The 25760-nt window shown below is 41.1% G+C and overlaps 2 protein-coding genes across 2 annotated transcripts in view; one reads left to right on the top strand and one right to left on the bottom strand.

Annotated features, from left to right (window-relative positions):
- Nucleotides 1-5371: 5371 nt before the first annotated feature.
- Nucleotides 5372-17261, top strand: LOC106573632 (microtubule-associated protein 1 light chain 3 beta). Its single transcript, XM_014148859.3, has 4 exons — nucleotides 5372-5655; nucleotides 14095-14150; nucleotides 15244-15350; nucleotides 15498-17261. Exons 1-4 carry the CDS (start codon nucleotides 5616-5618, stop codon nucleotides 15670-15672), a joined length of 378 nt encoding a protein of 125 aa, XP_014004334.1. The 5' UTR covers nucleotides 5372-5615; the 3' UTR covers nucleotides 15673-17261.
- The window catches only part of LOC106573631 (zinc finger CCHC domain-containing protein 14), a 39182-nt gene continuing 30516 nt past the window's right edge, over nucleotides 17095-25760 (bottom strand). The window contains exons 10-13 of the mRNA XM_014148858.3: nucleotides 25563-25687; nucleotides 23094-23243; nucleotides 21147-22304; nucleotides 17095-19437 (exon numbers count right to left, since the gene is read on the bottom strand). Coding sequence (XP_014004333.3) covers nucleotides 19382-19437; nucleotides 21147-22304; nucleotides 23094-23243; nucleotides 25563-25687 — 1489 coding nt within the window. The 3' untranslated portion in view covers nucleotides 17095-19381. The remainder of the gene's footprint in view (nucleotides 19438-21146; nucleotides 22305-23093; nucleotides 23244-25562; nucleotides 25688-25760) is intronic.

The following is a 25760-nucleotide window of genomic DNA, read 5'->3' as shown; positions in this document are numbered from 1 at the left end:
ATAATGATACATGTATAACTTGTCATTATCCTTTTCTATGCTTGCAGGAGAATGTGCACTTTGGTCCTGGACGCTGTGGAAGACTAGTGATTTTGTTGTTGTAAATTTAGCTCACTGACAACAAGTCACAGTCTACCTCAGTGACCAGGTCCGTCACACCATTATTTCAACAGCTTTTAGTTTAGTCACTCCACAAGATGGTATTTTAGTTCACCCACAACATTTCTAGTGTCCTATTCATCAGAAAGCAGTCCTATGATCCTTCAGTTCAGAATATAGAGTGCACTCATAGTTTGTTGTTTGCAGGCGGCAACAAACCTTTGAATCATTGTTTATTGCCTGTAATTTCAATCAGTTTTGTTTGTGTTGCAGCAAAACAAAATGTGAACAAAATATGAAAAATAAATGCTAGCAAGAGCTATTGTGTTTCATGTCATAATATGTTCATCTAACTCTGAAGATGTCACTGCATTTTGCAATCTAGTCAGTGAGATCCTAACACTGTCTAAAACGGTAAGTCCAGCCAGTGTGAAGAATTCTACACTCATCTCTATCACTCATGAAAGTGTACATAAAAGTATACTAACTAATTTCCTTATTTAACTGAGCACCAACTACCCGGAAAGACATATGAGGTATACAAGTGTACAGTACATAGTTATACTTTATTCCATGTGCATGTTTGCAATTAAAGTATTACTCAATACGGTATGATTTGTATGCTTTTACTTTGTATTGTGTGTATTGATTTGACCTAGATTTCAGCACAATATAAATCAACATCACTATTAAGACCTCAACACTATTCTCTTGCAATCTGTAAATAATGTATGCTGAAATAAAGCACCTTTGATATGCCATGCACAGATTCTGATAATATAAATGAATTCCACAATATTGTACATCTTATTCTGCTTTAACTGTGGTAATCAATTCAATCAAGCAAGGTTATGAATTTATTAACATTTGTTGAAAGGATGGAGAGCGCATTTGTGAACTATTGCCATAGTAATTGCTCCATGTAGTAAAAGGGTAGATGGATGAATGAATATATAGATTGGTATACTAATACAAACATTTCATAATAGCTTGTCTGAGGGTATAAATATGCATTACAGAGATTGGACAATGAGAGTGGGTGTTACCTTCAACTCTCAGTGAAGTGTAGGATGTTTCCATGGATACTGCCACAGCAACCCATACTGAATGACTAGCCTTGGCCTGAAGCTTCCCAGCAGCACAGAATGGGCTGGGTGATTTTAGAGGCCTTGAGGGTCATTGTTGAAGACACTTGGCATCCCCTTTATCATTCAAACACTAGATCCCTAAAGATTGTTTAAAAACTCATTACCTCAACGAGCAGTGGGTTTATTAGATATTGAATGGATGGCCATTTAGGGATCTATTCAATCCGTATCACGGAAGTTCATGGCTACAGCATGATTGAAATTTAAAGGCGATGTTCCCACGTTAGCGGAAACTGCATTCATGGTAAACACTGCATATGTCGGCCCGATCTAAAATTATCTTTACATTTCTATCATGCAATCTGTAACGCTTCAGTGATACAGATTGAATAGAGCCCTTAGATTAGCATAATTTATGTTGTTACTGTGACCTAGAGGGAGATAGTGGCAGGCAAGCTGATCCCCATTCATATCCAGCAACAAGCTTCAGGCTGCTGCATATAGAAAGAGCAACATCTGGTGAGCAAGAACAGAGAAAGGCTTATAATGATGGATTTAATTAAAGGTAGGCCTATTTTATTTTGAAACAGGGGTTTGCTGTTTGCAAATATATACTAACATAGTATCATTGTGTGATAGCAGGCACAGCACCAACGCGCAAAGAACCTTTTCCTTTCTTGAACATTCATGTCTATACAAAAATTCAAATGACATTATTTCAATCTTGAGAAGTAACATGATTAGTAGGTGTCATGTTATTATTTTAAGAATTTACTATTTTATATAAATCATTTATTGATACTTATATTGATACTTATTTTGATTTTAATCTCAGATCAGGCTGCAGTCTGCAGTAATCAAAAGTAGGCCCTAGGCCTACTACAACCTAGGCTACTGTTGAGAAAGATACTGTCACTCTCCTTCAATACTCCCCAGGTCATAATTATAAATGTGTTCTCAATCAACTTTACAGAGTAAAAAAGGTCAAACAAAAAGATTCTGCTCCTAATAATCAACAGTAGGTAGGCCTAGTCATTACCTCTGTCTCACCCCTTCCCTGCAATATTCCCCATCATTGTTTCCCAAACACGGTTCTGGGGCCTCCCAGGGGGGCACGTTTTGGTTTTTGCCCTAGCACTACATAGCTGATTCAAATAATCAAAGCTTGATGATGAGTTGATTACTTGAATCAGCTGTGTAGTGCTTGGGCAAAAACCAAAACGTGCACCCATGGGAAGTCCCAGGACCGAGTTTGAGAAACGCTTAATGGGGAATATTGAAGGGGAGTGACAGTATCTTTCCCAACAGTAGCCTTGGTTGTAGGCCAAGCCAATCAACCTCACGTGGTGAATTAAAGGTAAAATGTATAAATCACAAGACATGTTTTTTTTCCGGTGTATATCTTAGACACTATAGTCTTTTAAAATGTCTGAATCTGTCACAAAGTAACAAAATGTCTAAATCTGCAGGATTATTGGCAGGGGTTATCAGAGAGCGCCACCCGCTGCTCAAACACGGGAGCTACCCCTTCTGACCATGTTTGTGCAAAAGCTGATGGACAGAAGATGGACGAAAGAAGAGAAAGGCTTTTTAGGTTCCATCATCTGCTACACAATGTTTGTTAACCTGCTACGGCTAAAGAAGAAGGACAAGAGCGTGGAGGCAAGCTGAGCCTGTGGATATGATCTACACTGCTTCCTGACTGACTTTATTGATGCTGAGCGTTGCTAAGAGACTGAACCAAAAGTGTTACTCTAGTGTATAGGCTACACTCTTGTGTTATATTAGGTTAATTGTGTTTCCATAGCTAGGGCTGATAGTGAAGACTTGTAAAGAGCAGAATCAACAACCTCTGCATAATCAAAACAGTTCCTTTGTGAGAAGGTGTTTGTATTTGTTTTTATTAAGCATCCCCATTAGCTGCAGCTACTCCTCCAGGGGTCCAAACAAGATTATGGCAATTACCGTTAACCCATGTTCACAGTTAGCCACTAATATGTAACTCCAGCCAGAATAGTCCCAGCGGCCTTACCTTGGCCACAAGTCAGGGCATGTTCACTGAGGCCATGGCCCGATGAGTCCCAGGAGCAGGGTGTGAAGGTGGAAACACAAAAGTCTGAGGCTTTTTGGTAAAACACTGGGGTAAATCCTCAGTGGAAATGCACCACAAGTCTCTTGAATTTCAGGGTGCAGCATGTTCTTTTTTGGCACATTGTAACCACAGCTGATCGCTTCAAAATGAGTGAAGACAGTGGAGCGTGGTGCAAGACAAATATGGTAAAATGGAATTAAAGGTTTGAAGATGAGAGCTGGAAAGAGAGATCCCTGTCTTTTCTGACAGCAAATAACTTTATGCCGCTAATGCCATTCAGGCTGTGGTTTGGTCTTCAACCATTCAACCCGATGTGTCACGGCTCATTCACTCCCCCTCCTGGATTTAAAAGTAATAGACTACAGTAACAAAATGGCAGAAGTGCTTATCCTACACAAATCCATGAGGGGAAATAAGTTTGATTATGTCCAGAAATAATCCCTACCTCCTAGGGACTACCAAGGGCCCCTGGGAAGTTTCAAAATATTGTTTACAACTATCCAGTTCACTCAGGTGTATACGGGCTGGTAGGGTTGTCTCTCTGTGGGACCCGTAGTCTCTGTCTCAAACTTAGTTTGGCTTGTCTAAATGACTAGCTTGCTTTAACGCCATACAGTAAGCATAATATAATTAAGCAATAAGGCCTGAGAAGGTGTGGTATATGTCCAATATACAACGGCTCAGGGTTATTTTATGCACCACGCAACACGGAGTGCCTGTACACAGCCCTTAGCCATGGTATATTGGCCATATATAACAAACCCCCAAGGTGCCTTATTGCTATTATAAACTGGTTACCAACGTAATTAGAGCAGTAAAAATAAATGTTTCGTCATACCCGTGGTATATTGTCTGATATACCACGGCTGTCAGCCAATCAGCATTCAGGGCTCGAACCACCCAGTTTATAATTCACATTGCTTCCTATTCTATGGGCATAGCAATAATGTATATGTAAGTGTTTGCAAACATTATCATCATCAACATATGTCTTTCATGTCTTTCCTCCTCTTTTCTAATAGCAAGGTGCAGAATGTCATTCACCTATTATTTTATAGCCTATGAGCATGGCACAATAATATACATTCCCCATGCTTGCTGATTAAGCTATGGGCAAACTTTTTGCAATTATCACCTTCCTCTCTCTCAACCTATGGGAATACATCTTGGGATGTATTTATGTCTACTATCCATGTTCTCTTACTTGCTTTGTTACAGCAAATGCTACCAACAACCCTCCCTCAGCTAAGCCCCGTCATAGGAACTCATGTCTCCCTTTTACTTTCCACCAGCTTCAAAGAGCTGTAAAACTATATTTTTTGTTATTGAAAATATATTTCACAGTGATTTAGATGGTACAATGATTCCCTTACCTAGTCAGTGCTTGTTTTCACACATACATTTAAATTGAGCAAACAGCGATTTCTACATTGACCACTTAACCCGATTTCCACTAGATAAAACAGTCACAAAGTAAAAACAGCATTCCCATTTTGACAACAGATGCTGTGCTCCCGTGGGAGAAATTAATAGGTGAATATCACAGGGCAATCACAACACTGGCAGGTAACTAATACTGTGAAACATTCCACGATTACTGCAGATATATTATGGACACTTTTTTGAAATTACAATGCTACAATTCTTTTTTAAATCCTGTGTAACACATTTAAGCTTTCACTCTATTGAAACAACAAATAATAATTATGTTGTTTGAGACTGAGACAATAGGTTTGTCTATTTTGGACAATGGGTTTGTCTATCTGTGAGCAAAAAAATATATTGTAGTGACTCACTCACTGCTGAAGCTTATTTACTTATTTACTACTTTCTTAACAGCCCAGTCTAAATAACAACTATTTTCTGTCTTTTGAAAAATGTGGATGGACATGTTTAACATATTACAGACCTTTTACATATTTCAATAAGACATTATAAGGGCTCCTATATGTTCATAACAACTAATAACGCATTAGTTTATCAAATCTGTTGGCCTGAAGTACAGTAAGCTTTATCTAACTATATCAGTAGGCCAAATTTGAGTGGAATTGTTCGTTAGCCAGGTTGTCAGATTATTCACTCCAGGCTTGAACCAGGGTAATCTCTCTCTCTCAATGACGTCAAGTATCAGCTGACTGGTTTGTTTTGCTGTAGACTCCGCAGCAGATAGCAAGGAAGGAGTCGAACGACATCAAAGGAGTAAAATCATTTGTTATTCTTACAAAAAATTGGTCTTGAATCTCCCGACAGTTTAAATCGCCTACGGTTGAAATATATTTGCCATTCTTACAGGCATCTTTTGCCTCATTTACGAAACAGTTTGACCTGCGTGAAATATGCCTTCAGAGAAGACATTCAAACAAAGGAGGACATTTGGTATGTACTAACACAGCAAATTTTAACATTGGAATCTGATTTTATAGATTATATCGTTATTTCAATTAGTAACTGTTCACATTTGGTGGATCCTTATTTCGTAATGTCAGCTTTTATGTGGAAAACAGATGGTTTCCCAATTTCCCCTAGTGTCTGAATAGTTCATCAGTTCAATTTCGACCAGACGCCAAAGGCAATAAACAGTCTAGGTACAAATTTGGAATATCATTAATTTGATATAATATAGGCCTACATTTGGCTTTTCAAAGCGACAAATTCGTGATAATTAAAGGTGGTGGCTGTATCTAGGCTAATAAAAAAGGTTGTGTCCTCAACAGTGGGTCATGTTATGCAATCCGAATAGACTGAACAAATATTGGTGTTGTGTTTAGTTGGTAGGCTTTAGCCTACAATGTCTGTCTCTGTAAAATGTATGTCAATGACAGCGAAACGATCATCGGATTCTGTTGAGCTCAATTTGTTTGTGAAAGGGATGTTTTAAAAAAACAAAACAAGTAGGCTACATAGGCCTATTGCTCTACTCGAAATGCAGGGACGTGCGCTGCAGAATTGGGGGATGGGACGGATTGCGGAGGTGAAAAGAGGGCCTTGGGGGAAGGGGCCAAAAACAAATGTCTGTAGGCTAACTAACATTATATCATGTAGACCTAGATAACACACCAAATATGGATTGTCGTGTTAATTTCACTTTCTGTCAATAGGCCTTTATGTTCAATACAGTTTTGCGTCTGAGATAAGGTCCCTTGTTTAGGGTTGTGACGTGACTAGATGGAGTACAGCTACGACCGGACGTTAGTTTTCGTAGCAGGTTAGGAGAGCTTTTCAGCAACCCAGGGATTCCCAAACTGTTTTGGCCCGCGACCCCATTTTGAAATCTTTTTTTTTTTTTTTTGCCATAGTAGGGAGAACCTGGACGAAAGTAACACTTTTAGTTTTTTACTCAGGCACCATACTCTGACAGTTTGTGTCCTCTACCTGTAATTTCATTTCTAGGGCAAATGAGTTAAAATTAAATAGACCTAGAACTGAACTACTGCAATGTTACTTTTGTACCTGCCGGGGGTGCATTCAGTATGATATGTTATGTTTAGCATTCAGTATGATATGTTGTGATTTGTATTATATGATTTGTGGGCAGAATGACAGATTTTTACCTTGTCAGCTCGGGGATTCGATCTAGCTACCTTTTGGTTACTGGCCCAACGCTCTAACCACTGGGCTCCCAAGTGGCGCAGTGGTCTAAGACACTGCCTTTCAGTGCAAGAGGTGTCACTGCATCTTTCGGTTCGAATCCAGGTTGCATCACATCCGGCCGTGATTGGGAGTCACATAGGGCGGTTCATAATTGGCTCAGCGTCGTCTGGGTTTGGCCTGGGTAGGCTGTCATTGTAAATAAGAATTTCTTCTTAACTGGCTTGTCTAGTTAAATAAAGGAAAAATAACTAAATTAATCAGCAAAAATGTAAAGTCTTAGACCACTGCGCCACTTGGGAGTCCAGTGGTTAGAGCGTTGGGCCAGTAACCAAAAGGTTGCTAGATCGAATCCCCGAGCTGACAAGGTAAAAATCTGTTGTTCTGCCCCTGAACAAGGCAGTTAACAAACTGTTCCTAGGCCGTCAGTTAAATAAGAATTTGTTCTTAACTGACTTGCCTAGATAAATAAAGGTTAAATATTTGTTTTATTGTTTTCTTTTAATTAATGCCGCCTAGCCAACGTTAGCCACCTAGCTAGAATTCGTAACATTATGATATGTGGCTAACGTTGGCTAGGTGGCGTTAATTAAAAGAAAACAGTAAAACAAATATTTAACCTTTATTTAACTAGGCAAGTCAGTTAAGAACAAATTCTTATTTAACTAACCCAACGCTCTAACCACTAGGCTACCTGCCGCCCCACTAGGCTACCTGCTGGCATTGGCTAGCTGGCTGACATTGGCTGGGTTAGTGTTAAGGAGTTAAGTTAAAGGGTTAGAGGAAATGTTAAAGTAAAGTAAAGGGTTAAAGTAAGTGGTAGAGGTCTTTTGGCCCTGGGGCTTTCCTACCCAGACCTGATATGCATAAATACATTTTCTAAATATAGAGACTCATTCCAAACGGACCCGAGGACAACTAGACCCATTCCGTATGGACCTGATTGGACCGGGTCTGGATCCAATCTGAGTGAGGAAAGCAGCAGAAAAGTAATTTTTAAAGCTACTTTATTAAGCGGAGCTGATAATGCGCGAGAGGGGGCAGAGAGGTGCCGCTCTAGCAAGTGGGGCCTACTCACAGCTATAGCAGACTAATAGCTGCCATAGCTAGGTTATGTATCAAAAATGATTAAGTAGTACCTGTCTTGACTGCATCAAACCGGGAGAAGCTAGTTAAGCTAGCTAACGTTATCTAGCTAGGCTAATTGAGGCTGCAGTGCATCCTCATCCTACAGTTAAAAATAACAACTCCATTCAGAATATTACCTAAATAGCAGCCTAACCATTCCAAACATATCATACTAATTTTTGTGTCCCGGATTTACGGTAACTATGTTATGTCTAATCTGAGAACAGGCTGGGCGATAAGTGCACAATATATGTCTTAGCTGTACTATCAGCCATAATTTCATATTTTTGTACATTTTTATAATGAATTCTCTAGGTTTCACATTTTAAGAAAATTAACCGTGCGTCAACATTGCAATGTTGAGCAACCACAATATTTTGCCTTTACAATATTAATCAGACTAAAATGGATCAAATAATAGCTATATTAACTATCATATTCTCATCTCACTTTAATGGGAATGTAATGGGAGATATTTTTAACTACTAACCTGTCGACAAAAGCTTATGTGAAAAGCTGATCCATTAAGGCATAATTATAAGGCATAATGTCATTTATCATTTTCAAACATTCAGTCCCTTGTTGATATTTTGCTAACATTATAAAAGCAAAATGAATTAGAGACAATGGCCTGTTGTTAAATGTGTTTTTATTTTATTCCAGGTCATCAGTTTACGTTGTTGCTTTCGTCCCACCCATCTCTCCTGTAACTTCTCCCAGGCTAACAACAAGACTAGCTAGCATGATACTTGAAACCTATGCTGTCATTTAGTCACTAGATGGGTTAATAAGAAAATTACATTTGTTTGGAACCTTAAACAACTATACACAACTCTACAACAGAAAAACACTTCTGGGTCAGTTTTCTTTACTTACATCGCTCAAAACCACATTTTATTGATAGCTTGGTGGATAACATTTTTGTTGCAGGGAGGTCGTCCTCCACCATAGGAACATGCTGACTTCACAGCATCATTCTAGTTCATGTGTTATCTGAGAAAATGGGCGGTACCCTATGTGGGGAAAAAAGTGATGTAATCAACGGCCAATGTTTACTTTTTTAATTGCGGCTATGACAGTCTATTACAAATCAGTCTGACAGTACTTTTGACAGTATTTTAATCAAATTGTATTTGTCACATGCTCCGAATACAGCAGGTGTAGACCTTACCATGAAATGATTACTTACAAGCCCTTATCCAACAATGCAGTTCAAGAAATTGAGTTAAGAAAGTATTTTATAAATAAACTCAAGTTAAAAAATATATATATAAAATAAAAAAAGTAACACAAGAAAATGACATAACAATAGCGAGGCTATATACATGTGGTACCGGTACCGAGTCAATGTGCGGGGATACAGGTTAGTCGAGGTAATTTGTAAAGTGACTATTCATAGAAAATAAACAGTGAGTAACAGCAGTGTAAAAACAAAGAGGGGGGGGGGGGGTGTCAATGTAAATAGTCCGAGTGGCCATTTGATTAATTATTCAGCAGTCTTATGGCTTGAGGGTAGAAACTATTAAGCAGCCTTTTGGTCCAAGACATGGCACCCGGTACCGCTTGCCGTGCGGTAGCAGAGAGAACAGTCTATGACTCGAGAGACTGGAGTCTTTGACAATTTTTTGGGCCTTTTGGGCCAGTGATGTACTGGGCCATACGCACTACCCTCTGTAGCGCCTTACGGTCAGATACCGAGCAGTTGCCATACCAGGCGGTGATGCAACCGGTCAGGATACTCTCGATGGTGTAGCTGTAGAACATTTTGAGGATCTGGGGACCCATGTAAAATCTTTTCACTCTCCTGAGGGGGAAAAGGTGTTGTCGTGCCCTCTTCACAACTGTCTTGGTGTGTTTGAACCATGATAGTTTGTTGGTGATGTGGACACCAAGAAACTTGAAACTCTCGACCCGCTCCACTTCAGCCCATCAATATTTTTTTTTTCAAGCCCTGCTAGAGCCGGTGTGGTAGGATTCAAAATTAGTCCTGTATTGACACTTTGCCTGTTTGATTTGTCTGAGGGCATGGCAGCATTTCTTATAAGCGTCCGGATTAGTGTCCCACTCGTTGAAAGCGGCAGCTCTAGCCTTTAGCTCGGTGCGGATGTTGCCTGTATTCCATGGCTTCTGGTTGGGATATGTATGTACGGTCACTGTGTGTGGTGTAAAGGTGGTCTAGAGTTGTTGTTTTTTTCTCCCTCTGGTTGCACATGTGACATGCTGGTAGAAATGAGGTAAAACGGATTTAAGTTCGTTGAGTACGGTCTTAGTGCCAGCATCGGTTTGTGGTGGTAAATAGACGGCTATGAGTAATATAGATGAGAACTCTCTTGGTAGATAGTGTGGTCTACAGCATATCATGAGATATTCTACCTCAAGCTAGCAATACCTCGAGACTTCTTTAATATTAGACATTGCACACCAGCAGTTATTGACAAATAGACACACACTCCCGCCCCTCATCTTGCATGCATGAAGAAGATTATGCATGAAGAAGAAGCCAGCTCTATATTATCTTTGTCGTCGTTTAACCACATCTTGGTGAAACATAAGATATTCGTTTTTAATGTCCCGTTGGTAGGATAGTCTTAATCGTAGATTGTCCAGTTTGTTTTCCAGTGGTTGCACGTTGGCCAATAATACGGAGGGTGGTGGTGGTTTACCTACTCGTCGGTGAATTTTTACAAGGCACCCTGCCCCTCTCCCACCTTTTCTCTGTCTTTTCTTCACGCGGATGACAGGGATTTGGGCCTTGTCTCGACAAAGCAGTATATCCTTTGCGTCTGACTCATTAAAGAAAAAATCTTTGTACATTTCGAGGTGGGTAATCGCTGTTCTGATGTCCAGAAGCTATTTTTGGTCATAAGAGATGGTAGCAGCAACATTATATACAAAATTAGTTTCAAACAATGCGAAGAAAAAAAAATGTAGGTTTGATCCCCTGTCTTTGATCCCTTAGAGATGTCACTTTTTAAAACCTATTAGATATGCATGGTACTGGTTCCGACCGACATTTTCGCGTATAAATCGATCTGTGTACACCGTAGATAGAAATGGCTTGCATTGAGCGAAAGCCATGGTTCCCACGGACACCGTAGCATTTCTTCTGTGCCTGTGTGAAGTAGAATGTGACATCTGAAACCACTTGAATCTGGGATGTCCTTCATAACATCTAATTTGCTCTTACGACTGTCCGTCAACTCCTACCTCACAACCACTGACGAAGCACATGCCTGAAATCGTTACATTGTAGCGCAGCTGTAGGGAGTGGTTTTACCACTGTAGCATAGGTCTGGGCGATATGGCGAAAATATATAAAATTGTATTTTTCAATTTTTTTACGTAATGACTGTATTTGATGATATTTTATGTTTTTGATTAATACAAATTCTACATTTGCTTTGAGTAGTGCGTGACCCTAGGGTGGCAACACATATATATTCTAAATTATTTCTCCATTCTGATTGTTTTATACTGTTCAATTCAACTTCAACCTAAAATAATATCCTGCATTTCCATCAATTTCTGCATTTCCTGTACTCATTTGAGATCATTTCCAAACTGCCACGATATGGCAAAAATACTAGGCCTTATTTTTCACCAAATGTTGCAATTGCGATTTAGATCAAAACACCTGTGTGAACTTTTGGAATCATGGAAATAGAATGTTTATTATAATTCTATAGTTTGAATATAAATAACAGTGGGCACTTTGAATACAGTGTTGTTTGGCATGACGACGAATGAAAATGCCATGGACGAGTTATTGTGACAGGGTAGGAACCAAGGTGATGTTTAGTGTTTCCTTGGGGACCCTATAATCTTTGGTTACATGAAATCTTTATTCATATTGCCAACATATTCATGCTTCGCCTATTACTCTTTGATTTAGAAGATACTGTTGCACAAACAACATGCTGATTTAAGCCTCCACCAGTACTGTTATCAGGCTGTATTAGCTAGCTACGTTTGCTCTGACTCAGTACTTTTATTAGCTAGCCAGCTGACTAGTGATTAGCATTAGTGGCTAACACGATTTAGCTTAATTTGCTAAGAAAATAAACTAGCTGTTTGCAGATGTAAGAAACACAAACTGATATTGTAATTATAGGACGCTTGTGGATTTATATTAAGATCAAAGTGGAAACAATATCGTTGTCATCAACATTGTTGCATGTGCTGCATTGACCATGCAGACTGAACGAAAGTGTCTCGTGGTCAAGCAACAACAAATGCACCCCTTGAGTGACTGGCTGGGACTAGGTCTATGTGGAAAGCGGCATGGAGAGAGAAAGGAGAGGGCTGAATCAAGTAGCTGAGTAAACTATAAAAATGGACATTACACACGGCATATCACATTTAACAAATCAAACATTTAAAATACCGTTATAGAACGTATAGTAAAAACCCAAACCGGTCCGTGCATAAATACCGGTATATAGTATACTGCCCAGCCCTACAGTAGTACATTCAATGATCGATTTATAGCCATTAATCTAAAATATTTCATAGATTTTAAACAAACAAAAAAAACATGTTTGTCCTAGACACATTCATATGAGATGAAAAGCGAGTTCCTAACGAGTTCAGGAAGCCAAGCTAGGGGCTTCACAGCGATGCTGGCAGACGTTTTGATCAAGAGAGACCTTTAGAAAATATGTACATTTTCTCTAACACTAAACATACAAATATGTATTTAACAGTGGAAATGACGTATATACTTTCTAAATATAGCATAATCAAATTATAAATCGACTAACTATAAGATTTCACCATCCTTATAAGGCATATTCATACAGTTTTGTTGAATAGGAAATATTTAATTTCAGGATTTTTTTTTACTCCTGTTTGTACTGTGTACTTGAGTTTGTGTCCTCAAAAGTGAGTACATCTCAGCAATTTATAACTATTTTTGCCAGAAAGGTGAGATTTTAACCTTTCTTTGAGTATGCAGCATTACTAATTATTGTTTATGACCCTCACATGATAAATAATTACTTTTGGGGATTACGTAGATTACATTTAATTACATTTAACTGGTAAAATCCACTTCAATCAGTGTAGATGAAGGGGAGAAGACAGGTTAAAGAAAGATTTTTAAGCCTTGAGACAATTGAGACATGAATTGTGTATGTGTGCCATTCAGAGGGTGAATGGGCAAGACAAACAATTTCAGTGCCTTTGAACAGGGTATGGTAGTAGGTGCCAGGTGAACCGGTTTGAGTGTGTCAAGAACTGCAACGCTGCTGGGTTTTTCACACTCAAGTGTGTATCAAGAATGGTCCACCACCAAGGACATCCAGCTAACGTGACACAACTATGGGAAGCATTGGAGTCAACAATGGGCAAGCATTTCTGTGGAGCACTTTCAACATCTTGTAGAGTCTATGCCCTGAAGAATTGAGGCTGTTCTCAGGGTAAAAGGGGGTGTAACTCAATATTATGAAGGTGTTCCTAATGTTTGTACACTCAGTGTAGGCCTAGATATAGATTTAGCCTTCAGCCTTTATATAATCATATGAATTAATTTATATACAATATTCGACTATAAAAGACTCCTCTGAGAAAACAGTTTGTCTGAACTGTCTCTTTAAGTCTATTGTATTTACTTAAGAGCAAAGTGAATTATTATTCCTGTAAAAATCTGTCTCGTGTATTTCTGGATAGAATTGCCTAAATATGAACATTTTAGTGGAGCAATTGGGCTCAAGAGGTCCATCCTTCCAGTCACTTGTGGTGTTTCTTCTGTCCATCAGTCAAAACTGACCCAGGGTTTGTATGTAAACAAAAGGCCTTATCTGGTGCCATGGAAACCGTTGTTTTGGCCTTGTTACAAATGGCCACCGAGTTGCAAAGTTCAGCAGGATGGGATTAGTTTAGAAAATATTATGTTCACTTGCTGTTTCATTTATGGTCTGAGTTGATTCATCACCTGGTTTGCTGCACTGATTGTATTGTCTATAACCATAGGGGTTTGAGGTAATGGGCAACATATATTTTTCCTTTGAGTTACCTGTGTGAAAGGCAGATGGGATATAGAACAGATAGTCTGATAGTTGTTTTGTCATCTCACCTGTTCTCTCTTCCTTGTGTCCACAGAGCAGAGAGTAGATGATGTACGACTGATCCGAGAGCAGCACCCCAACAAGATCCCGGTTAGTATCAGATCTATTACCACCACAACCATATAATATACTTAAGCAATAAGGCACCAGCGGATGTGGTGTATGGCCAATATACCACGGCTAAGTGCTGTTCTTGTGTACGACGCAACGCGGAGTGCCTGGATAGAGCTATTACCACAAACCCCAGAGGTGCCTTATTGCTATTATAAACTGGTTACCAACTTAATTAGAGCAGTAAAAATACATGTTTTGTCGTGGTATACGGTCTGATATACCACGGCTGTCAACCAATCAGGATTCAGGGCTCGAACCACCCAGTTTATAAATTGGAATAGAGAGAATTCCTAAATACAGACCCATCCAATGCTTTCCTCAACAGAGGTTATCCTTCCTAACAGATATTCTCATGAAGAATAGGTAGAAGGGTATGGAACCGTCTCATTGTAAGCCATGTGTCAGGACCCAAACAGACCACATATCAGATTTAATATCTCTTTAACCTTCCATCTGCTGCCTCTCTCCTCCACACACACACTCTGACTGACTGAAAGGGCCTCAGTTACAGTACATGACCACTTCCTGATCCTTACCTTTGTCTGTCCAGGGGCCCCAAAATTCAGAGTAATGCCCCTCCCCCTCTGATTGACACTAGCTGTATCTTGGTAATGGCTCCTCCCCCTCTGACACTTGCTGTGTCTTGGTAATGGCTCCTCCCCCTCTGACTGACACTAGCTGTGTCTTGGTCATAGAAATAGAATAAATAGAACGGGCGTCCCCATTCAAGTCAATGATGGCGGCCATTGCAAGGAGCAAACCTGGAAATTAAAGCAGGAAGTGTACCCATCAATGTGCTGTGCTGTGATTTGTTGGCTCAACTGACATTATAAAAAATACATTCCATTGTGTGAGTCACATCAGTAACATCATTTGAATTAACGTTCTACATTACCATGGAAATTACACAATTGCGGGTGTACACATGAGTTTACCAGTCAAATCGCCAGGGTTAGAGGCTCCGGAGCCCATTCTATTTCTATGGTCTTGGTAATGTGACTCCTTCTAGCATGGTGTGCTGTGGGGACAGTGAGCTCTATAACAAGATGTTTCCTCTGCTTCCTTTCAGGTCATCATTGAGAGATACAAGGGAGAGAAGCAGCTGCCCATCCTGGATAAAACCAAGTTCCTGGTTCCTGACCATGTCAACATGAGTGAACTGATCAAAATCATCAGGTGCTCTTTCATGATGTTACGTTATCCTCTACCTTCTCTGTATTTACTTACATACATTTATCAGGCACTCACTACAGCAAATGTACTTCTACCAATGTTTGGATCTGATGTGCTGAACTCTTTGTCCATGTATCTTTGTCCCACCAGGAGGCGCCTCCAGCTGAACTCCAACCAGGCCTTCTTCCTGTTGGTGAACGGCCACAGCATGGTGTCCGTGTCGGCAGCCATCGCTGAGGTGTACGAGCGCGAGAAGGACGACGATGGCTTCCTCTACATGGTGTACGCCTCACAGGAGACCTTCGGAACCATGGCCCCCCAGTAACAGCCTCCCACCACCACGCCAGCACTCGGACATTGATACTATCTACCACCCTCCCTCCCTGATCCTTCGTTCCTAAATACAGACCTATCCCCCTGCCTTCCCTCCAACCCATGCTTGCTTTACAACGTTAGCCAAGACCATAGGAACCAGCCAACCTCTTCTCCCATGCGCTAAAGGGCCCCTTATAGATATTAAAAGCCCTATCCTGCACCTTCTCATACTCTGCCCCTTACCCATACATTCAGCCATGTGTTTAGGGAAAGGGATTAAATAGTTATGTTTGGGTTTTGTTGTATAGGATGGATTAGTATAGCAGAGATGATTGCCAGTTCAGCTTGAGTTCGCTCGCACAAGTTTCAAGCATTTTACATGTTAAATCCCTGCTTGAGTCCATCACGGTTGAGTTCAGATACAGCAAACCCCATCTTTTCTTTTCCACTGGTTGGGTTTGCTAAACTTGAATGAGCTCAGTCTTTTGGATGAAGCTTCAGTCACAACAGCTGCTGAGGAATTTTGTAACAGTTTAGTTGAATCCAGTTTGACTGACATGGGACATTACTGCCACAACAACATGTGTCATCATGTGGTAAAGTCTCCTGTGATGGGTGACTTAGGCCAATAGTCTTAACCGCTGTGACAAAATTACTGTTTCTATTTCCTTTTTAGTCTTTACTTCGGCCAATTCTAGGCAAACTATAGTTTAAGGCTTACATGTTAATGTGTGTTCAGTTTAGCATTCATCTCCCCCTGTCTTTATAATGGTTATGGGTTCAGAGACAAGTACAATTTTCTCCTTAATGAAAACGAAGGTCCTTTTTCAAATATGTTTTTATTTCCCTGCCTTTGTCGTAAATCTCTCCACATAGAAGTGATGTGAGGGACTCTTGGTTAAAAAGTAAAAAATGCTATGCTACCGAAAACCTGCTATGATGATTGTAATAAGAAATTTGCCTCCGTGTGTACAGATATTGGACAAATGAAAGGAATAATAAAACTGACCTTGAACACTATGATCGGATAAGACATGATGATGGAATTGCACGTGTGTTGAAAGGGTCACTGATGTGGGGTTGGTGGCCAGTTAGGACTGGGCGGGCATCATGGGCTGGGTCTGTCCATCTCTCCCCCACCTAGACCTGCCCTAGGGCTCTGGACAGAGCTCATCTCTGGGTGGCATCACACTTTTAGAATATTCAATTTGTTTAATAGAGGGTTATTTACGCCTTTTATAATGTGTGCTGACTTGTGTGCTCTTCCCTTTTGCTGTCCTCTTCCCTCGCAACTGTTTTAAATGTTAGATGCCTTTTTGTCAGCATTTTTGGCAGTTCATCTTTATTTTGTTTTCATTCAATGTGATTTTGCTTCGTTGTACAAATGTCCATATGCTATACTTGTGCATAATGAATAAGAATGATTCTATGATCAGTTTGATTGAGGGTTTAATAACAGAGCAATGGTACAGTTATCAACCCAATGTTCCTCTGCATTCTCCTGTGTTTGCCACTCTCATTCTTCATATTTACAGCAGTATTACACAACCTTTTCTTGTATTTATGTTGGTATTTTATGAATAAAAAAAGTCAAAGTTTGGTGTGTTCCTCATCTAGAACACATATGCTGGTATTACACTGTGTTGCCAATGAAATTATGAAATCAAAAAACAAAATGCTTTTTACAATGTTTTTCATGCAGTATATAAAACAAGCAAATCTTAAAACACACACCATATGATACAAAAATCTGACATAAAAAAATAATACAGGATCTGCCCTTCAAGTTCAAATCTGCTTCACAATAATACCAAATGTTTTAAAATACCTTTTAAATCAAACAACATGCATAGCTATTGACTAAGAAAATGGCTACGTTACAGTCAAATATGTTTGACAACAATCTCATTGGAACCAAGTAAGCTGAAACAGTTCCAGAAGCAAAAATGCTGTATCATTTTATTATGGCCATACATTTTCTTTAGTCAATTATTGTACCATGCAGGGTTGCTAAGGCATCCAGGATGCACAGCTTAGTGCACAAACGTGATTTCCCATGGTCAATAATTTCACTATTTCATTTTAATGATATAAAGACATGATTATAAATCAAATTGGTTTACCAAATGTTTGCAGCATGAACCAGGGTGTATTAACTAAGCACAATGTTACAGAACATTGTAAAAACAAATGAACCACCAGAGAATCATGTTTGCTCTGCAGCTGTAATGTGCCTACTGTAAACTCTCTTACTCCCATGAGACCTAGACCAGAAACAGCATGGATGTGGTCAAAACATTTTGACAACAGTCACTGACATGCAATACTGTACTAGTCAAGATACAATCCTGGATTGTCCTACAATTCCTTGATCTTAAGTGACCACTTCCTGATCCTTACCTACAAATATCATATCCACCAGAATGGAACTCCAAGTGGATCCTGATTTTGTCAAAGTCTTGACTATCTATTGGAAGCAATCGGTGCAAGTGTTTATTGGTACATATGATCATTATCAAAGAAATGTCCCTTATGACTGAATTGTGTCCTCCATACCTGGCTAGGGACGCTCCAGTGCAACACAACAAACCTATAATAACTTGTCCATCCTTGAGGACCACTGTCCTCATGTCACACTCACATCCAATGGCCTGGGACCAGCCAGTCTCATAAAAGTGCTTCACATGCCACACCATGGTGGCAACTTAAGGAGACATTCACTGACACATTCAATATCAAATCTTTCTCAAAAAGGATCCTCTTACATTTCACCACCACCCATTTTGGGCAGTGATTATAACAATTAGACTGCTTCAACTTCTAAACTTCTAAATGATTAAACAAGTTTGGAATCATTTCCAGGCAGTTTGGCACAAAACAATATCAATGGCACATCTTTGTAACGCTGGCACCATCTGTTTCTTTTCATCATTAATACCTGCACTGTACAGGGCTAAGTACCCACAGTGAATGATTTGTTGAATAAAGCACTTGTTTGTTTCACTTCCTCTTCCCCTGTGCTGTCTGGCAACACAAAGGGAAATTACAGAAGTACTTCCTTGTTTACTTCCTGGTTTCCTCAGAGACATGCTTTGTTCCAGAGGAGGAGGATGTGAAAGACAGTCAGTCAGTGTGCATTATTCGGCAGTCATCTAATGTCTTTACATTCACACTTCATCATCCTCTCAGATATAAATCCAACTTTCTTCTCCAGAGCAACTAAAAGGCCATCTTGTCTTAGAACAGTACATTACTTGTTTTGAAAGGGTTGGGTCTGGCTACAGAACTGAGTGACACTGAGGTGTGACCTGAGTAGCGTGAGGAGTTGTCATATTTTTATTTTTTCCTTTGACCAAAATCATCTGTTATAGATGGACTGGAACGAATACAAATCTGTCGTTCTGCCCGTGAACAAGGCAGTTAACCCACTATTCCTAGGCCGTCATTGAAAATAAGAATTTGTTCTTAACTGACTTGCCTAGTTAAATAATGGTAAAAAAATATATTAAAAAAAATAGCACCCTCCAAATTGACTCTAAAATGTCACTTTCTTCATGGTCTCAAGCAAGAATCTAAGTTGAGTTGAGTAGCCACCATTCACCAGCCTACCATCAAAACTGTGACTGGTGTTCAAAGAGTCACGTCAATGAAAGGAGCTCCTCCAATCTGAGGAACATAAGGTGCTGATGTGCGCAGGAGTGAGACCACAGGAGTTTTCCTTAGTCCCCTGAGTCCTGGCTGTCTGATTTAGGAGCATACTTCAGCCGAAATGTGCCTGAAAAACAAAATACCAATTACGGTCAATATGTCAAGTTCCCTAAGAGGTTTCTGTAGATATAAAAAATATACAGTACCAGTCAAACATTTGGACACATCTACTCATTCAAGGGTTTTTCTTTATTTTTACTATTTTCTACATTGTAGAATAATAGTGAAGAAGTCAAAACGATTAAATAACACATATGGAATCATGTAGTAACCAAAAAAGTGTTCAACAAAACAAAATATATTTTATATTTGAGATTCTTCAAAGCACCACCCTTTGCCTAGATGACAGCGCTGGCAATCTCTCAACCAGCTTTATGAGGTAGTCACCTGGAATTCATTTCAATTAACAGGTGTGCCTTGTTAAAAGTTAATTTGTGGAATTTCATTCCTTCTTAATGTGTTTGACCCAATCAGTTGTGTTGTGACAAGGTAGGGGTGGTATACAGAAGACAGCCCTGTTTGGTAAAAGACCAAGTCCATATTATGGCAAGAACAGCTCAAATAAGCAAAGAGAAGTGACTGTCCATCATTATTTTAAGAAATGAAGGTGTCAATCTGGAAATTTCAAGAACTTTGAAAGTTTCTTCAAGTGCAGTCGCAAAAACCATCAAGCGCTATGATGAAACTGGCTTTCATGAGGACAGCCACAGGAAAGGAAGACCCAGAGTTACCTCTGCTGCAGAGGATACTTTCATTAGAGTTACCAGCCTCAGATTGCAGTCCAAATAAATGTTTCACAGAGTTCAAGTAACAGACACATCTCAACATCAACTGTTCAGAGGAGACTGTGTGAATCAAGCCTTCATGGTTGAATTGCTGCAAAGAAACCGCTACTAAATGACAGCAATAAGAAGAGACTTGCTTGGGCCAAGAAACACACGCAATGGACATTAGACTGGTGGAAATATGTTATTTCATCTGATGAGTCCAAATTTGAGATTTTTGGTTCTAACCACCGTGTCTTTGTGAGAAGCAGAGTAGGTGAACGGATGATCTCTGCATGTGTGGTTCCCACCGTGAAGCATGGAGGAGGTGTGATGGTGTGGGTGTGCTTTGCTGGTGACACTGCCTGTGATTTATTTAGAATTAAAGGCACACTTAACCAGCATGGCTACCACAGCATTCTGCAGCGATACGCCATCCCATCTGGTTTGCGCTTAGTGGGACTATCATTTGTTTTTCAACAGGACAGTAACCCAAAACACACCTCAAGGTTGTGTAAGGGCTATTTGACCAAGAAGGAGAGTGATGGAGTGCTGCATCAGATGACCTGGCCTCCACAATCACCCGACCTAAATTCAATTGAGATGGTTTGGGATGAGTTGGACCGCAGAGCGAAGGAAAAGCAGCCAACAAGTGCCCAGCATATGTGGAAATCCTTCAAGACTGTTGGAGAAGCATTCCACATGAAGCTGGTTGAGAGAATGCCAAGAGTGTGCAAAGTTGCCATCAAGGCAAAGGGTTGCTACTTTGAAGAATGTCAAATATATAATATATTTTTATTTGTTTAACACTTTTTTGGTTACTACAAGATTCCATATGTTTATTTCATAGTTTTGATGTCTTCACTATTATTATACAATGTAGAAAATAGTAAAAGTAAAGAAAAACCCTTGAATGAGTAGGTGTGTCCAAACTTTTGACTGCTACTGTACCTATTTTTAATCATAGAATTACAATATTTCTTGCAGTAGCTGTATGGTTTCTACTTTATACCTTGCTGAGCAGCATCCATGGGTGGCTGCTTGCATTCCTGTGCCCGATGGCCGATGACCCCACAGTTGTAGCAGGACAGGCTCCCTGGCTTCTTGTGCCCTCCGTTCCCCACCACTCCATGAGGCTGGTACATGTTGGCCCCGGCCCCCAGAAAGCCCTGCATGGGGGGCAGGACCAGCCCCTGCTGCCCCTGTGTGTCATGGCTGTGAGACATGCTGCTGTTGTAGAGGGGCGGTGCCACCAGGGGGTAGGGGAAGGCAGTACTGCTCCCAGCCAGCAGGGGACTGAGGTGAAGCAGGGGACCCAGGGTGAACACTGACGTCCCTGAGAAGGGGTGCTGGAAGTACCCTGCGTAGCTGGCCGGGGGGGCCCCGTAGGAACCACAGTTCCCACTGCAACCACAGGAGCTGCACACGCACACAGAGGGGCTTGGGGTGGAGCCAGAGGCGACGGCGTAGCCACTTTTCTCTGTGGAAGTGGGACTGGAGCTTGGCAGGACAGCAGCGCTACTGTTGACACAATAGGTGTTGCCTGGCACTGCTGCTATGGGAACGCTGCTCGCGGTTCCCATGGGAATGCCACTCACAGATGGGAAGGCTGACTTAAAGGAGGGAGATAATGAGGAAGAGGAGGCGGAGGAAGAGGGGTAAGGGTAGTGTCCAGCACGGGGTAAGGAGGGGGACACCTGTAGGTGTAGAGGGGGGTGTGAGACGTGGTGCAGGGTGTTGGAGGTGGTGGTGAGGGCGGTGCTAGTCTCCACCATCAGGCCTGGAAGGGAGCGCAGCATGGTGACCCCAGAGGGCCCCCGGGGCCCAGCAGAATCCTGGTGGAGGGGAGGGAACCCCACACTGTCCACACTCAGGCCAGGGAATAGGCTCTCCAGCCGCACCCCAACAGCTACGCCTGAACCCAGGGGTTTGGCCCGCTCATTAGGGCAAAGGGGAGGGGGCCGGGACTTACGGGGGGAACCCAGGATGCGTCTTGGTGACAGTAGGGGCAAGGAGGGTGGAGGAAGGCCAATGTGGGAGGGGCAGGGAGTAGGATCATTCTGCACGGGAAGAACCTGAGCAGTGGGCCGACTAGGACCTGTTGTAACGGTGGGGTTCAGGAGAACACATGTCCTGTCCTTCTCTCCGAGGTCTAGTCCTGACCCCATACCTGGATGGGAGACAGAACAAACTGTTATCAGAGATAAACTGTTATTAATGATATACCCTGCTTTTAAATTACCGTAAATTCCGGACTATAAGCCGTAACTTTTTTTCTCACGCTTTGAACCTCGCGGCTTAAACAATGACGCGGCTAATATATGGATTTTTCCCGCTTTCGGCATGAAGCTTTCATTAGACCAATGAAATTGCCGAACGGGTTAAGGTCAAACAACTTTTTTGTTTACTGTTTAGATTAAATCGAGCGCTCTCAAACTTCCCATCATTCTGATTACGGTAGTCATTTTGTCACCCTCATCATGGCAAAGACACGGAGAAATGCATATGATGCAGCTTTCAAGTTGAAGGCGATTGATCTGGCTGTTGGAAAAGGAAATAGAGCTGCTGCACGGGAGCTTGGTCTTAATGAGTCGATAAGACGTTGGAAACAGCAGCTTGAGGAATTGACTCAGTGCAAAAAGACAACTAAAGCTTACTGCTAATTTTTTATTTTTTGTTACAAGCCGTGTTTCGTTAAAGCCTATTTATTTTTGTTACAAGCCGTGTTTCGTTAAAGCCTATTTATTTTTGTTATTAAGCCGTGTTTCATTAAAGCCTGTGTAAAGTTCATTTGTTTCAATGTACCGGTAGGCACTTGCGGCTTATAGACATGTGCGGCTTATTTATGTTCAAAATCATATATTTTTTTTTAATTCAGTGGGTGCGGCTTATATTCATGTGTGCTTAATAGTCCGGAAATTACGGTAGCATGACTGCTGAAAGAGGGAGGGGGACTCACGTCTGTGTGGCTCCTTGGCCCTGTCGAAGGCCCCTTCCCGGGACAGAGACAGAGGGGTAATGGGGCTGGAGGAAGAGCTGGAATAACCTGAGGAGGAGCTGCTGTCCCGAGGGAGAGGGTGCATGCCCATTTCTACCTCCACACGCAGCTCTGAACACAGAAACGCATGTAGGCTAAATGAAGCTGAAGCATACAGCAGGGATCATCAACTAGATTCACATGTGGGCTGATTTCTTCTTGAGCGGATGGTCAGGGGACCGGAACATGATTACAAATAATTTGTAGACTGCAAATTGACCACAAGCAGATTTAATATTTGACAAAACCATAATAATTTCAAATCATGCTTATATTTCTATACGATCACATATAGTGCATCCGGAAAGTATTCAGACACCTTGACTTTTTCCGCATTTTGTTATGTTACAGCCTTATTCTAAAATTGATAAAATAAACATTTTCCCTCATCAATCTACACACAATACCCCATACTGATGAAGAGAAAACAGGTTTGTAGGCATTTTTACAATTTAGGTAGAAGGAATTGTCTGTAGAGCTCCGAGCTCCGAACTGGAAGGGTTCAGAGCACTGGAAGGGTAACAAAACATTTCTGCAGCATTGAAGGTCCCCAAGAACACAGTGGCCTCCATCATTCTTAAATGGAACAAGTTTGGAACCACCAAGACTCTTCCAGGAGCTGGCTGCCCGGCCAAACTGAGCAATCGGGGGAGAAGAGCCTTGGTCAGGGAGGTGACCAAGAACCCGATGGTCGCTCTGACAGAGCTCCAGAGTTCCTCTGTGGAGATGGGAGAACTTTCCAGAAGGACAACCATCTCCGCAGCACTCCACCAATCAGGCCTTTATGGTAGAGTGGCCGGACAGAAGCCACTCCTCAGTAAAAGGCACCTGACAGCCCGCTTGGAGTTTGCCAAAAGGCACCTAAAGGACTCTCAGACCATGAGAAAAAATATGATTTGGTCTGATGAAACCAAAATTGAACTATTTGGCCTGAATGCCAAGCGTCATGTCTTGAGGAAACCTGACACCATCCCTACGGTGAAGCATGGTGGTGGTAGCATCATGCTGTGGGGATGTTTTTCAGTGGCAGGGACTGTGAATGTCCTTGAGTGGTCCAGCCAGAGCCCGGACTTGAATCCGATCAAACATCTCTGGAGAGACCTGAAAATAGCTGTGCAGCGACACTCCCCATCCAACCTGACAGAGCTTGAGAGGATCTGCAGAGAAGCATGGGATAAACTCCCCAAATACAGGTATGCCAAGCTTGTAGCGTCATACCCAAGAAGACTCGAGGCTGTAATCGTTGCCAAAGGTGCTGCAACAAAGCACTGAGTAAAGGGTCTGAATACTTATTTAAATGTGATATTTCAGTTTTAAAAAAGCTGTTTTTACTTTGTCATTATGGGGTATTGTGTGTGGATTGATGAGGGAAAAAAACTATTGAATCCATTTTAGAATAAGGCTGTAAGGTAACAAAATATGAAAAAAGTCAAGGTGTCTGAATACTTTCTGAATGAGCTGTATATCTCTCTATTATGCGTGGGAATACTTTGGAATAGATTTCCCAAATTAAAATCACTTGGAGCTGTCCAACAATAAAAAACAAATATGACATTTCTCTTCTTTTTTTTGTGGGGCGGCAAATAAAATCAGCTGGGGAACCCTGCCGTACAGGTTACCTGCAGTATCACGTTCTATAGGTAATGTTGAGAAGGTGTACTTTGAAGGATTACCTTTGTAATGAACCTTTATTTAAGTTTTTGTGTACAGTTTATATGTTCATGGAGCACAGTTCAAAACAGAAGACTTTGAATGACCTGCATCAAGTGTCTAGTTTACTTGTATTGAAAGTGTACAATGCCAGAGGAGTTACATACAAACCACATCAGCCACGTTGCATGCGCGAGCGTTGCAAAATACATTTACACATTAATGCTCTTCAATCATTTCACCCACACCGCTCACACCGTCTGCGTAGTCAAGTGCTAAAATATAACTTGGCTCTATTGGAGAGGCGACACCCGCTGCAAGTCCCCTTCTTATTGGATATCAGGAAGATACAATCCCACATGGACGCTTGAAAGACTAACGAGGAGAGATTCATTCAAGATAACTAACTAAAAACTAACTAGGTTTCCCTTTTTATCTGTGGTTTTATCATCGGAGTAAAGAAACACACAATTTTGTATGACTCCGGGTCAAAATTCTACAATGAACCAGCTAAAAAGAAGACCACATGCATATCAAGTAAAATAACCCAATGTTCATCTCCCAGGACAAATATCCATGAATGTTTCATATGCGCATTGACCTGCCCTGAAATGAATATAATTGATTCAAAGCTGATTTTGGCATTTTAACCTAACCTGCGTGTCATGATCGCGTCTGGTGGGGACAGATAAAATCAACATGCGCACGATGCCGGTGTAGTCAGCATGTTAGAAAAGTTACCTGTGTTGTTGCTGGAGTGGACTTGTGCCACTGGACCAATGTGGCTGGATGGAGTAACCCTGGCGATGCCACTACAGGACACAGGGAACTGGGACATCATATACCTCTTCTCCATCTTCTCCCTACTGACAACACAAACACACACAGTCAGTCATCACACAGACACAAAACAGTATAACTGAGGGGAATATCATCACA

Source organism: Salmo salar, chromosome 16 (assembly GCF_965601325.2).
Source record: "Salmo salar chromosome 16, fSalSal1, whole genome shotgun sequence".
Classification (NCBI taxonomy): Eukaryota; Metazoa; Chordata; class Actinopteri; order Salmoniformes; family Salmonidae; genus Salmo; species Salmo salar.
Note: the sequence above shows the minus strand (reverse complement) of the source record. Positions and strands in the feature narration are given on the sequence as shown.